The 12,672-nt window shown below is 40.7% G+C and overlaps 1 protein-coding gene across 3 annotated transcripts; it reads right to left on the minus strand.

The window, feature by feature from the left end:
* Positions 1–2,048: 2,048 nt before the first annotated feature.
* On the minus strand, positions 2,049–12,472 carry LOC306828419 (uncharacterized protein). Of its 3 annotated transcripts, none has more exons than XM_079350892.1 (5): positions 10,327–12,472; positions 8,026–8,204; positions 6,364–6,508; positions 4,599–4,757; positions 2,049–2,835 (listed from the first exon to the last, which is right to left on the minus strand). In XM_079350892.1, exons 1-5 carry the CDS (start codon positions 11,917–11,919, stop codon positions 2,677–2,679), a joined length of 2,235 nt encoding a protein of 744 aa, XP_079207018.1. In that variant the 5' UTR covers positions 11,920–12,472; the 3' UTR covers positions 2,049–2,676. The 3 variants fall into 3 exon arrangements, with proteins under 3 accessions (XP_079207018.1, XP_079207017.1, XP_079207019.1); XM_079350891.1 differs by having other exon boundaries at positions 4,452–4,757; XM_079350893.1 differs by lacking the exon at positions 2,049–2,835 and having other exon boundaries at positions 4,672–4,757; positions 6,336–6,508.
* Between the last annotated feature and the right edge of the window lie 200 nt (positions 12,473–12,672).

Raw genomic sequence — 12,672 nt, forward strand, 5'->3', positions numbered from 1 at the left:
TGGGTGATGGTTCTGTGAAGACGGGAGGTGGAGGGGTGCATTAAACATAAGCATTAAGGAACTAAAGGCAGAGGAAGAAACATTCAAAAAAGGGTAGCAGAACGATGAGAGGTGGACAGTAAGGGAGGAATGTCATGCGATTGGTTAGGAAAGTTCCGCTGACGAGAGCTGATTATCCAATGACGGGAAACGTGAGTAAGCGTGCAGATAGACCCGATCATGAAGGCAATTATAAACTATGAAGTGAACTCGTAAAACAGATGAGATTGATCTGATCTAATGATTGATCTGACATTGACTTAATTTACGTGTCAGCCTCAGGTATCGGACTGACTGTGTCGACCAACGTCACTGATCAAGAACTTTAGATATTTGGGCACATTCTCAGCTCGCAGTCTCAGTCTGAGGACGTTCAAACTGAGCTGTAAGAAATGTCCACAAATCTTCTCCGTGACGAAGTTCAACCCCTTAGGTTAAACTCAAGTGCAAGAATTGTACTTTGGATCAACTGAGACTTGTTGCTGTTTCCTGTTTGTATGTAAAGACAGCACAATGCCATGTTGGGTGTAGTACAGGTTTGTGTAGCCTTTATACGGTACATAAAACCAACAACAACACTATAGTTATGATATAAACAACGCTGAATCAGTATCAGTTACTGATTGGAACTGAGAAAAAGTGGATCAGTGTATCTCTATTTAAAGTTTGTTTTAATGTGATATACATCAGTTTAAACACTTGTTTTGTGAAGGTTCCCTCAATTTTTGGGGAATTTGAGACTTAAACATTCCCAAACAGGACTTCTATAAATACCTGCAATTTTGACACCCTAGAAAGGGACGGGCTGCTGTCGCAGCAGTTGGCAGGGATGGAGGAGATTTTGGAGAACTCCACATCGCAATGTCCCTTATCCTACTACTAGACCAGTGGCTCTTACAGCAAAGAGATCTTTGGTGTGACTTAAGTAACAATCAGTGGGACACTGTTACACACATGTCTTTTGACATCTCTTTTCTTCACTGTCTTGTAACAAAATAGGCTAATTGAATAATAATTAATAATTGAATAATTGAACAGAAGTGTATGCATAGGATGTTCCTTACTCCCCTTTGTTTAAGTCAAATGTATCCGAACTCATTGTCTAAATGTCACGTTGAGTCAGAAGATACTTGCTCCATTACACATGTTTTAGATGACTGCAGAGGAGACACCTAAAACACTTCTGGAAGGCAGTACTCGCTCTAACTGTCAGAGTGACAGAGCTTCCCTTGGCTTTAACACCATGAGCTTTACCTTTTTGGTACAGAAGTGGACAGGACTAGAAGTAGAATTTCAATCATGTATGAGGTTTTATATGATATGATAGATATTCTCATTTCTAGTACCAGATCTGTAAACAGGTGAAATGCATCTTGCTCTACTGGAACCAGCAGAGACCTCCAACATTTTATCAGTTCAAACAACTTCTCAATGACACTTTACCATGGAGCAGCACACTTGCTTAAAACTGCTCCATGTTGATTTAGTGAAATTTGAAAGTTGGAGAAGTGAAACAGTTCTATGCTATATTTTCTGAACTAAATACAAGGGTCCCAGGAACACTGCTGCTGAAAAGCTGCCAGGAGAACAGTAGACCCCCAACCGTAACTTCTCTGTATTATTTTATCTTCAAACAGTATTCCTCTGAGGACCGTTTGTGTATAGAGTTATGAACATGTACCACAGAATCTGTACTCATTTCGACTACAACTTCACAGTCCACCTTTAAGGGGGGAAAGGAGACATTGTTGTGACAACATGTTAGCCCTTTGACCGCTCGCACTGATGAGAACATTATATGCTTTCGCCGTATGAAGGAGGGGAAAAGTGCCATACGAAATGTGACTTCGGGAAGAACTTTTATTTATTTTACATTTATTTGACTTTCTGTTTTATTTCTTTTTTTCTGTTTGATGTTTCTGTCTGTTAAATGTAAAATGTTCAAAAAACAATAAAGAAAGAAAAAGAGTTTTCATTGTGCACATTAAAGGGGATGCAAAGGAGTCTGTGAAGCCGATTCCTTCTCTGTAAAGACGATAGTTGAACCACCTGCCGCATTTGTTTTTAATTGAAAAGTCAACAGAAAATAAGGAAGACTGTTATATGGCAGACTGAATTTACAGGATCATTTTATTATCAATTTAAATAACATGACTATTTAATTCAAAGGATTAAAAAAAATACAATATCTCATTCGTTATCATTTTAGAGTTGCTTAATTTAATTAGTATTATGCAATATAATTTATTACAGTTTTACATTAAAGGTATGTATACATACTGCACAATGCTAAGTAATAGCCTCGGGTTCCTATCAGCAGAAATGCTAATGCAAAGTTACCTAAAATTAGAAAACTATTTTACAACATTCCCCACAAGTCCCTGCACACACAGATCTATTACTTTAGTCAAAATATTATCAAAAGGGAATTTGACAACAGCAAGTACAGTATCAAATAAATACAGTGAAACTCCCCTATAGAACGGAAACTTCAATGCAGCTTGACAGAGACTTCTTCCATGCTAACATGCCGCTTTTATTTTTCATTCAAATCTTTACAAAAACTTGAAAAGAACAGTTTCTATTACTGTATGTGTGCAAATACAGGAGCTGATTGATCCATTGTTTCCTCTGTGTTCAGTCCATGAGTTCCTGTTTGATTCTGATGAGCGTAGGCAGTTTTTGACTACGTTGGCCCTTCCTTTGTAAAATGTACTCACTAAACTGAGAAGAGTCCACTCCACCGCCACATGAGCCTGTGATCCAGAACCCTCTCTGTTGTAACCGCTCCAACACCTGCGGTCACAAGAACAATTCAAGAGTGAGGTGTTGACAAGAACCATCGAGTAAGACATATATTTTGACACTTTCCTCGAAGGAGCGCTGAAGTGAAGATTGTGCTTGGTCCAAAGAAAGCAGGTCAGACATGTTTATGCTTCATTTTCAAGTCACTTTCTGTAGGTTTTAAACATTTTCTCTGGTGCTCCTCTTGGCAATGATGAAGCACCATCATGCCATGAGTCATAACTGAGACTAAATGGGCCAAAACAACTAAATCCAAGTTCAGTTCAGTTCAGTTTATTGCCATTTGTAGTACAAAAACACATAGGAAAGCGTGTGCAAGAGTTAAAACAGTACAATTAGACAAGGACATAAGACAAAAGTTTATAAAACAGACATAAAAATAAGGAAAAGAATGAAGGCCACATGAGAAACATACCTGTAGATCAAACTTGTTTGCTCAGGCTGCATACAGCGCATGGAAAAAAGCTATTAGCATGACACGATGAAGTGCATTTAATGGAGCGATACCGTCTGCCTGAGGGAAGAGGAATAAAAAGACAGGCAGGCAGGATGACCTGAGGGGTCCCTGGTGATGCTGAGGGCGCATAACAGGAGCCTATCATTGTAAATATCTTCTAGACCTGGCAGGCTGACACCAATCATCCTAACTGCACGATGATAAACTTGGTTTAAAGATTTTTTTCTCCTGCACAGTTTCCAAATCCTACTAAACTTATGCCAAAAGATATCGAGTCACAGGACGTGAGGTGAGGAAGTTCACACGGTGAACACTTCAATCTTTACGTACGATTGCACCTGCCGTGTTTTGAGACTCTCTATGACCAAACTTCTGCTGTTCTTTTGTGTTGCTGTTTAAATGTATTGCTAACATTAGCTCAGTTGTCAGTTTTCTAATGCAAAAGCTTTTGCATTGGGGGCGGGGGCTGTGTGTCAGAGAAGGAAGGCTGGGGGTTCAATCCCCAGCTCCTGCAGCCACATGTCCAATGTGTCCTTGGACGAGACACTTTGTTGCTCTAGCTGCTTCATCTGCACTGTGTGACTGTGTATGACTGGGATTACTGTGTGGGTGTGCACTGCGGTGTAAAAGTGATTTGAGTTCTAAAAGACTAGAACAGTTCTGTACAAGTTTATTTAACTTTTATCCTCTATAGTCTCTCTCTTGTTCAACGTAGTGAAACATTCAGAAGCTTTTGTTGAAACACGTAAAGTAGAGGACTGGGGTCTATACCTGACAATACTAAACCCTTTGCAGCCTTACTTGATGCAAAGAGTTCAGGCTCTTTCCATATCCTCTCAGCCAGTTAGAAACTGATCATGTCCCCTCTTATATGGTGGAATAAGCTCCCAATTGACTCCCCGTGAAACTCATCTGCTCACACTGAACGTTGTTCTCTGCTATCCCTGTCTTACCTAAAATGACCTAGACAGTTTGGTCTGCACTGTTAATTACAACACTGAATGATTTAAAGATGAAAAAATCAGGATAGATCACACTGTTCTTTGTGCTTAATATGGCTGATGAACAACCTGAGCAAGGAGTTCAGTCCTTCATGTCTGATCACTTCCAAACACTGGTTTTAAAGGCTTTTGTAAAGTGTGTTTTGTACCTGGACAGAATTCAGGTGGCAGTGGTCGTTGAGAGGGAAACGCGTTATATATGTGGTCTCTAGGTTCCAGCTGGTCTTAAGAGTACTTGACATAATGTCTCCGACCTCAGGAAAAACCTCCTCAATCACAGCCTGGTGGGCACTCACACTGATCCTCTCACCGAGCTCTGGAGCCACATGAACCACGACACACTCACAATCCAGACACACCCCACCACATTCTCTTTCCGTCCTCCAGCGTTCCAGTTCAGCCTGCAAAGGAGCCAGCTGGAAGAAAGTGGCCTCTTCATACAACAGCGAGTACTCCTGCAAACGCACACAGAAAAGGCAGCATGAGACAGAGACACACATTGACAGAAGAAACAAGAAGGCTTATAAAAATACAAACGTTTACGTCCATACAAATACGTGTGATACGCAAATGCATCTTATCAAACAAAAAACAAACAGCCGTTTTCTTTCAAACAGAAATAAATGCCATCAAGCTAATTTGAATGTCTTTAATTTGGTCAAATCAATCCAGAGAGCATACACCTGCCAATTTATGAAAGGGAGAACTATTCCTGACGAAATATTATTCAGTCAGAGTTACTGTAAATACAATTTACAAGGACAATATGTCATCATTAATTATTGTACTTATTAGAGGTGGGGGGGGGGAAATGGAAACAACAGCTATTGCAATATTTTGCATCATGACCAACAAGTATCAGTATTTCCATTATATTAATAAGAAAAATCTTTTTTTTAATGTTTAATTGCTGAAATTGCATTGTTAATAAACAATGTTCAAGGTGGAGTCGACTGAAACAGCAACAGTTCAGCCTTTAACAGGGTTTGACTTTTAGTGTTGGTCCATCAGTGGGCTAGACTCCCGTGGTGTAGAAATCAAAAGACTGAAGTGAGAGGAACAGACTGATAATGTTTTCTTATTTGACCAAACAGTTCTTGATTTTGTTTAATTTAATAGACATTATTTGCAAAACTGTTTAAAATCACAATAATATCAAATCGTGGGGCCTCTGGGGAGAGAGTATTTACAGCTGCCAGAGTGATCCTCAGTCTATGGAAAAGTACATCTCTTTGTACCAGATATTCAAACATGAATAGAACTTGGAGGTGAGAATGTTTTCGTTGTATTGCTTCTGCCTTGTTAGGAAACACAGTGAGAAGCTGGTGAAGTGGCTGTAACTGTTAAATGTTTGTTTTCCTTTGTGCTAAGAAATATGTGAATATATTTCAGGACATGCTTATTGTCAACGGATTTAAATATAATAATAAAAATATTTCAAAGAATAATTGCTTTCAAAAGGGATACTTGCACAAGGGATTAGAAACATTATGATTGGGTTTTGTTGATTATTGGTAGAGGCACTGCTTGTCAACAAGCCCACACCATTAAAGGACCATTGAAGGCAAAAAAAAAAAAAAAGTAAAACCACTGCAGGACAGTGTGAAACCTCCCTTAGGGGGGCCATCTGACACTCTCAAGCCATGTCTAGCATCGTGTAGGTTATTCCTGTAAAGACCAAAGATCAATGAAAGTCACTGAAGGAAAACAAAGAGGAATTCTCTGTGTGAGAGTGAAAAAGAAAGAAGAAGAGCATTGCAACAATGGCAGACATCATAGGGGTCGGAGCGGCCCCCAATTAATTTTGCCTAGAGCCCCAACAGACACTTGATTCCCAACTGATAATTAGTTATAATCACACTTTTAATTACATGAAGTTTGGTACATTTTCAGCAACTGAAAAAGCAGCACTGACTGTCAGAGACGGTTGGTCATTAAGCTAGCATGCCCTCTCAAAGTGTTGTTGAGACAGGTTTTTTGTTTGGCTGTCTTGTGATTTGGGATGGTACAGCAGTGATAAACAGTGATAGTACCTGATCAAAGCTCTAGACAGACACTCACTTTGAAGTCATCAGGGATGAGGAGTTTGGAGGTGCGGAGGAAGTTTAGTATGTAGCGGAACATCGGGCCGTCCCGATCGATGAAGTAGTGCTGCTTTAGACTGTCCAACACAATGGGCTCTGTTCCATCAAACAAATGGCCAATCCTGCCACAACAACACCAACAATAAAGAAAAAGACATTGAGGCCTCCTTATCAAATAGTAGCCAAAGGTTGAGAGGAATAGTAGGCTGCCAGAAACACATGGTGGCATAGCTAGATGTTGAAACCATGATGACAGATTAAAAGAGGTAAACTTGACATGTTTCAGTCTTATATGAATGTTAGGGGGCCAGTAAGGGGAGCTGCAGCTTTTAAATGTACTGCTACATTGTTTAACTGGATGATGGTTGAAGTATTGTCTAATCTTCATCTGGGGGTTTCTGCCAATATCTGTCACAGAGACCTAGATACAGCATCATTTGAAAAGTCTGTTCATTTCTATGAAGTGTTTCAGTGTTGCATGACACCAAGGACGTTTGACTTTCTCCATAGTTTCTGTGTGAGTCTTCTCAAAGTGGGAGCTTGTGTAAGAGTTCTAGACCGTCTCAGTGTGCTGGACAAGCAGTGGACAACCACAGACCGATTAAACCACTTCTTATAATTTAAGGCTGTCACCATTAACTAGTTAATAACCATCAATTAAGGTTTGACATTAATGATTAATTTTTTTAAAAACATGATTAATCACATACCATTTTGTCCCTCTATGCACACCATAGATAAGCCTGCTCTTTAGTCTCAGTAAAATAAAATGACAACACACACTTACCTTTGTCACCGTTCCTTTAAACTGTTTGACTTAAGTTTGTGATGCTCTCAAGTACAACAAATAAAAAGACTTGTATTTTTTTTTAATGTGATATAATGGAATTTTTGAACATGTAATTAAAAATGTGATTGATTATGATAAATTATTCAAATGTAACGATTAATCACCAATAAAAGCTTTAATTTTAATTTGAACTTACAGTCATTTTAAAGACTGTATTTACAGATAATGTATTTAAAGGTCATGATTACTGGCGGGTTTGAATGTGACAGCCATTATTCATTCTGCACTTGGCTGTTAACAACTGTGTTTGTGACGTGATTTGTGACGTGATTGCAATAAGGCTCATTCACATTGAAAGAGGGTAGTTTTCTCTCAACTGACTGCATAAAAGCTTATTTAAATACAATCAGACAGCAAAGACAAATACAAAATGTAAATTACTTAAAATTCAATTTTACACATTATTCTGAAATTACTGTAAAAATAAAAAATAAAAAGAAGTTTAAATGCTTTAACAACATCCAGGGACAGTGGGCGTCCCCAGTCTCTCACACTGTTATTTTGGGTTTCAGGGCTAAAAAGTTTTGGGAACCCGTCTTAGCAGACACAAAAACTGCACAATCATTTTTTTATTTTTCAAGATGAGAAACTTTAGACCATTCTTGATTTGTTGTTTACAATATATTACAACTACATATTCCAAATGTTTCAATACTTTCAGACACTGGACACAGAGTCTGCTTTGTACTTCCTGAACAACACATGCTGAACCACATGCCCCCAAAACACTGTTGGATGAAATGTATTTTACTGAGTTGAGCAGTGGCAAAGTGGGTGTGCATCTCTTACCGTGACTCAGGGTACTTAGTGAGTGTGGCCAGGCTGCTGGTGTACATGTGTCCTCCTACATCAATGTGGACAGGTGCATTTGTTTTGGTGAGCTTGGCAGGTGCGGGGATGCCCGAAGAGCCACAAGGAGACACAGAGACAATCTGCCGACCTGACATACTGCTGCTATCACGGCTCTCCTGGGACAGAAAGCACACAGAGACACACAGGAGTTGTCGTATCCGTAGGGGACTGTTATCCCCTGCTCAATCAGGAGTGACAAATGAATGCATATGAATAATGGTCAAAGAAACGTTGGAGCTTAACTCTACATGGAGATGTAGCAATTGAATATGTCTGCCCTGAGTGGCAGTAAGATCTGCCCCTCGTGGAGTCCAGACACTGATGGCGATGTCATCCGAGGCTGAAGGGATGAAAAGCTGATCTAACTGAAGAAAGGGTTCAGCAGAACAGCTGCAGAAGTTGTTTGAGGTGAGAGGGATGAAGAGGCTGACCAAACTGGGAGGGGGTTGACCATGGTTGATGCTGTGATAGGATGAAGGAGGGGAGGAAACTGGAAAGGCTTGATGGTGATGGGCAGGTGGAGGTTTTACACCGTAACAATGGCAAGAATGAACTAGTGGAAGAGAAAGCCATATTTAAGAAGACAGCAGCAATAGATTTAACAATGAGGGAGTGGAGTAGTACTATTGGATAGATGTGAGCAGGAGAAACTGAGAGAGCATGCAGGACAGAGTGGAGTGACACAGTGTGAGAAAGAACAATACAACCATAATTAATTTATTGAACCACAAGGACATTTTGGAAGAAGAGTGGAAGCAGCAGACCTGTGATAAGGGTTTTAAATGGTAATTGTTTTCAACATATATAAGAATGCAGTAGTCAACAGAAAACTCAACAGACGAGATAAGATACACCACTTTATCAATACACTATATATATATATATATATATATATATATATATATATATATATATATATGTATATATATATGTATATATATATAGTGTTTTTATCTAAAGATAAGAAGATAATCCTTTATTTGTCTATCTCAGCAGAAGAAAATCACACAGTGAAAAAAAATTAAAATAGATAAAAATATAAGTGTAGAAAAAAAAGCAAAACTACATTGTTAATATTAAACTAAACCTGGCTTAAAGGTAAACATTTCTGAGTGACACTTTAAAGCAGGTGACTCTGATGGAACATTAAAAATCCCTCTCTCTTTCTAAAAAAAATAGTTTACAAAACAGCTCAAGACACAGTAGGCCTAATCATTATTATCAGTATGTGTGCTTATGTGTCGTGTGCCAAAATCAATCAATCTTTATTTGTATAGCGTCAATTCATAACAGGTGTTATCTCGAGACACTTTACAAAAAGCAGGTAAAGGACCTTACTGTTTGTCTGTTAAAATTAACAAAAGAGCAGGTAAACGGACCATGCTCATCATTTTGTTTACAAAAAGCAGGTAAAGGACCTTACTTATGGCTATATTACAAGCTAAATTACATTCTATACTGTGCAAATATTTATATTCTATATTTTATATACTGCAAAAATTACATTTCATACTGTAATATTTATACTTTTATATTTTATATACTGCTAAAATTACCTTTTATACTGTGATATTTAAATTTCTATATTTTATATACTGCTAAAACTACATCTCTTACAGTGAAAATAGTTATATTTTTGTTTATACCCTGCCATGGCTCACGTCTCATACAATGCACTATTTATATTTGACACCCTGCTATAGACCTGATATCTCGTACTGTGCAATAAGAAATCTGATGTCTGCTTATCTATTTAAATTTAGTATGCTGCAAACTGTAAGGAGTCCTACCACACATATTCCACCTTCCGTTAACTAGGGTCACTCTTTTTTCTTTTGACCCATACGCTTCTTGTTGTTGTTTTTTGTTTTGTTCTTAGCTGTGTGCACTTCAAGGTGAAGCCAAGTAATCTCGTTGTACAATTTGTATATTGACAATAAAGGCATTCTATTCTATTATATTCTTAGCCCAGCAAAATGATATAATATAACGCACGATTGAAGGGCCTTCAATCAGCAAGCTCTCATCCCCTTCCTCTGTGTAATCGACTTATTATGAGTACACGGCATGGAATATACTTTATCAATAAAGAAAAGACTGACAACATAACTTCATAGATCCATTGACATTATTTGCAGTTAGTTCCTACAGGGTTTAGGCTCACAAACTGTGCTGATACACATATATAAGCTTATGTGAATATCGGCTTATATCAAAAGATCTGTAGTTTTGTGTTACCTGTGTGGATACAGCGACCACTGACCCGACAGAGGGCTTGCGATTCGCATGGGTTTCCTTGGCTTTCCTCGGGTTCAGTTCAGGCGATTCCGCGCGTGTCCGGGAGCGCACGCACAGCTTCTTGGCGCGGGGAGCCTCTGGGACCTCCTCGCCGCTGGCTCTTGTCGCCTTTGTTGCTACTGCTGTGTTTGTTGTTGCGGACACAGTTTCTGTCTCTGACCGCTGAGGCTTTACATCCGTTGGGTCGGTCGCTCGATGGACGAAGGGGATCACGAGATGGAGGTGGGACTGCGCGTGACCGTTCACCGTTTCCGTGGCAACATAAAGCGTCGTCGGTCTGGAGCCCGCGGCGCCCACGATGCTGTTAAGCGTTGCTATAGAGACGGCACCGATGCAGTGGTTGGTGTAGGTCTTGGAGAGCTTGGCAGCGCGCGACAACATCTGCATCCTCGTGCCCAGCAGGTTCTTACCGATGGCTTTGTTCTCATACCACGTCACGTCGTTTGCGCAGCAATGGTCCCGGGGCCTCTGGAAGAAAGCCCTGCAGAGCGGGTTCCGTTTGGACACGTATCGGACAAAGCTGGCATACGGACATTGCTCTGTGCCCGTCTCATACATCCGCGGCAAGGTGTCCTCGTCTGCGTCCGGGCGCTTCTTGGTCCAGGCAGTGGACCGGGACTTGTGGTACGGTCCGAGAGCTTTAAAATAGACAAACTTTCTTCCATCCTCATCAACAGCCAGGCCAAAGGAGTCCTCCTCAAGCTCCCGTTGGTTCTCCCGGCCCCTGGTGCAGAAATACATGCAAGTTTCGAACCAGACTTTGTTTAGCAGCCCGAATGACGTGTCGGTGTTGAACACAGAGGACTCATACAGTTTCCGCAGGTCCGAGCGCGTAATGGCTTGTTTCTGCACCACGGGACCAGCGCCTTGCTCCTCCAGCCTCCGAATGACCGCGGCCAGGGTCAGATTGGCACTGCGCAGTTCGGGGTCCTTGGTGAGGTCCAAGGTGCGACAGTAAGGCGGCTCGTTCAGGTACCGGTTCAGTGAGCTCCGAATGCTGATGAGGGACGACTTGCTGTACAGCTGTCCACTTTTAGAGCGTGCCTCCGCGTAAAAAGAGCGTAGCACGGTGCAGAGCGCTTCCTTGTCCAGAGTTTCAAAGTCTGGACTTTGGGCTTTCTCACTGAGGTACTCCCTGAAGATCCTTACCGCATACCGGGTGGCAAGGCGGGTGTTCTCGCTCAGCCGGTTCCGCTCTGACCGCTGAAGGTCTCCCTCCAGGTGAGGCTCCTGCCCAGCAGGGAAGCTGCTGCTGAAGGAATCCGCCTCGCCTTCATCCTCTTCGCGGTCCATACTCCGCATAACGACCGCTTGAGTCTTCGCAGCAGATGCACTGGAGTCCAACACAGTGCTCCCTGACTCCCACTCCAGCTCAACAGCATCTCTGTCAAAATCTTCGTCCTCCTCTTCGCCTGTTATCTGGACCTCCTGGATATAATCTTCATCTTCATCCTCATTATCCTCATCCCTGCTCTCCTCGGGACAGCTCATCTGCTCCCGGTCCGTATCTCCGCTGGCAGGCATTCTCGCCATATTGCGGTCTGTGAAGCAGTCCTCCGGCAGCGCGCATGCGCTATATTGGACCGCAGCGCTGAAAGCCTTTTGTGTTTAAGTGACCTTCAGCCGTGCACACGCGTTTTTTAAGGTACTGAGAGCGAGCGCAGCGGGAGAGTAAATTTGGAAGCGCGCCCCACCAAAAGGGCTGCAGTATTGGACCAGCAAAATGAACACAGTGTGATGTGGTGGATAACAGGACTGCAGGAGTGTGACCTCGAGAGTCATCATGAGCCAAATAAACTAATCATCCATTTTCCCCTTCAGAATCAGAGTGGAACGTCACAGGAATGTATAATTAACAATATCTGCCAAAAGAGATGATTAAACATCTATTCAAATAAACTAGGGAAATGAATTTAGGTCAATTTTCCGAAACTTACCACTGCACCACTGCACTATTATCTTATTTAGTCCTGTACGTTTTTGTCTTCAATCACTTGTTTATATTTTTAGTTAATTGTTATTAACTAAAAATTATTATTTAATCTTTGCACAGAGCCCAGTCTATCAAAGTTAAATTCCTTGTGTAATAAACTACCTGGCGAATAAAGCTGATTCTGATTCCAGACATTTGCTATTTTTTCAAAGACACAATAGGTTATAAATGAAGAGATTGTGTCTATAAATCATAAAATAATATAACATTTCAGAATATGTTTCACTATTAGTTAGTCTTTTGGTTATTAGTTGGTTATCATATAAATGCATGATGTGTGACATATCACATAT

The sequence above is a fragment of the Symphodus melops genome, assembly GCF_947650265.1.
Source record: "Symphodus melops genome assembly, chromosome: 8".
In the NCBI taxonomy this organism is placed as follows: domain Eukaryota; kingdom Metazoa; phylum Chordata; class Actinopteri; order Labriformes; family Labridae; genus Symphodus; species Symphodus melops.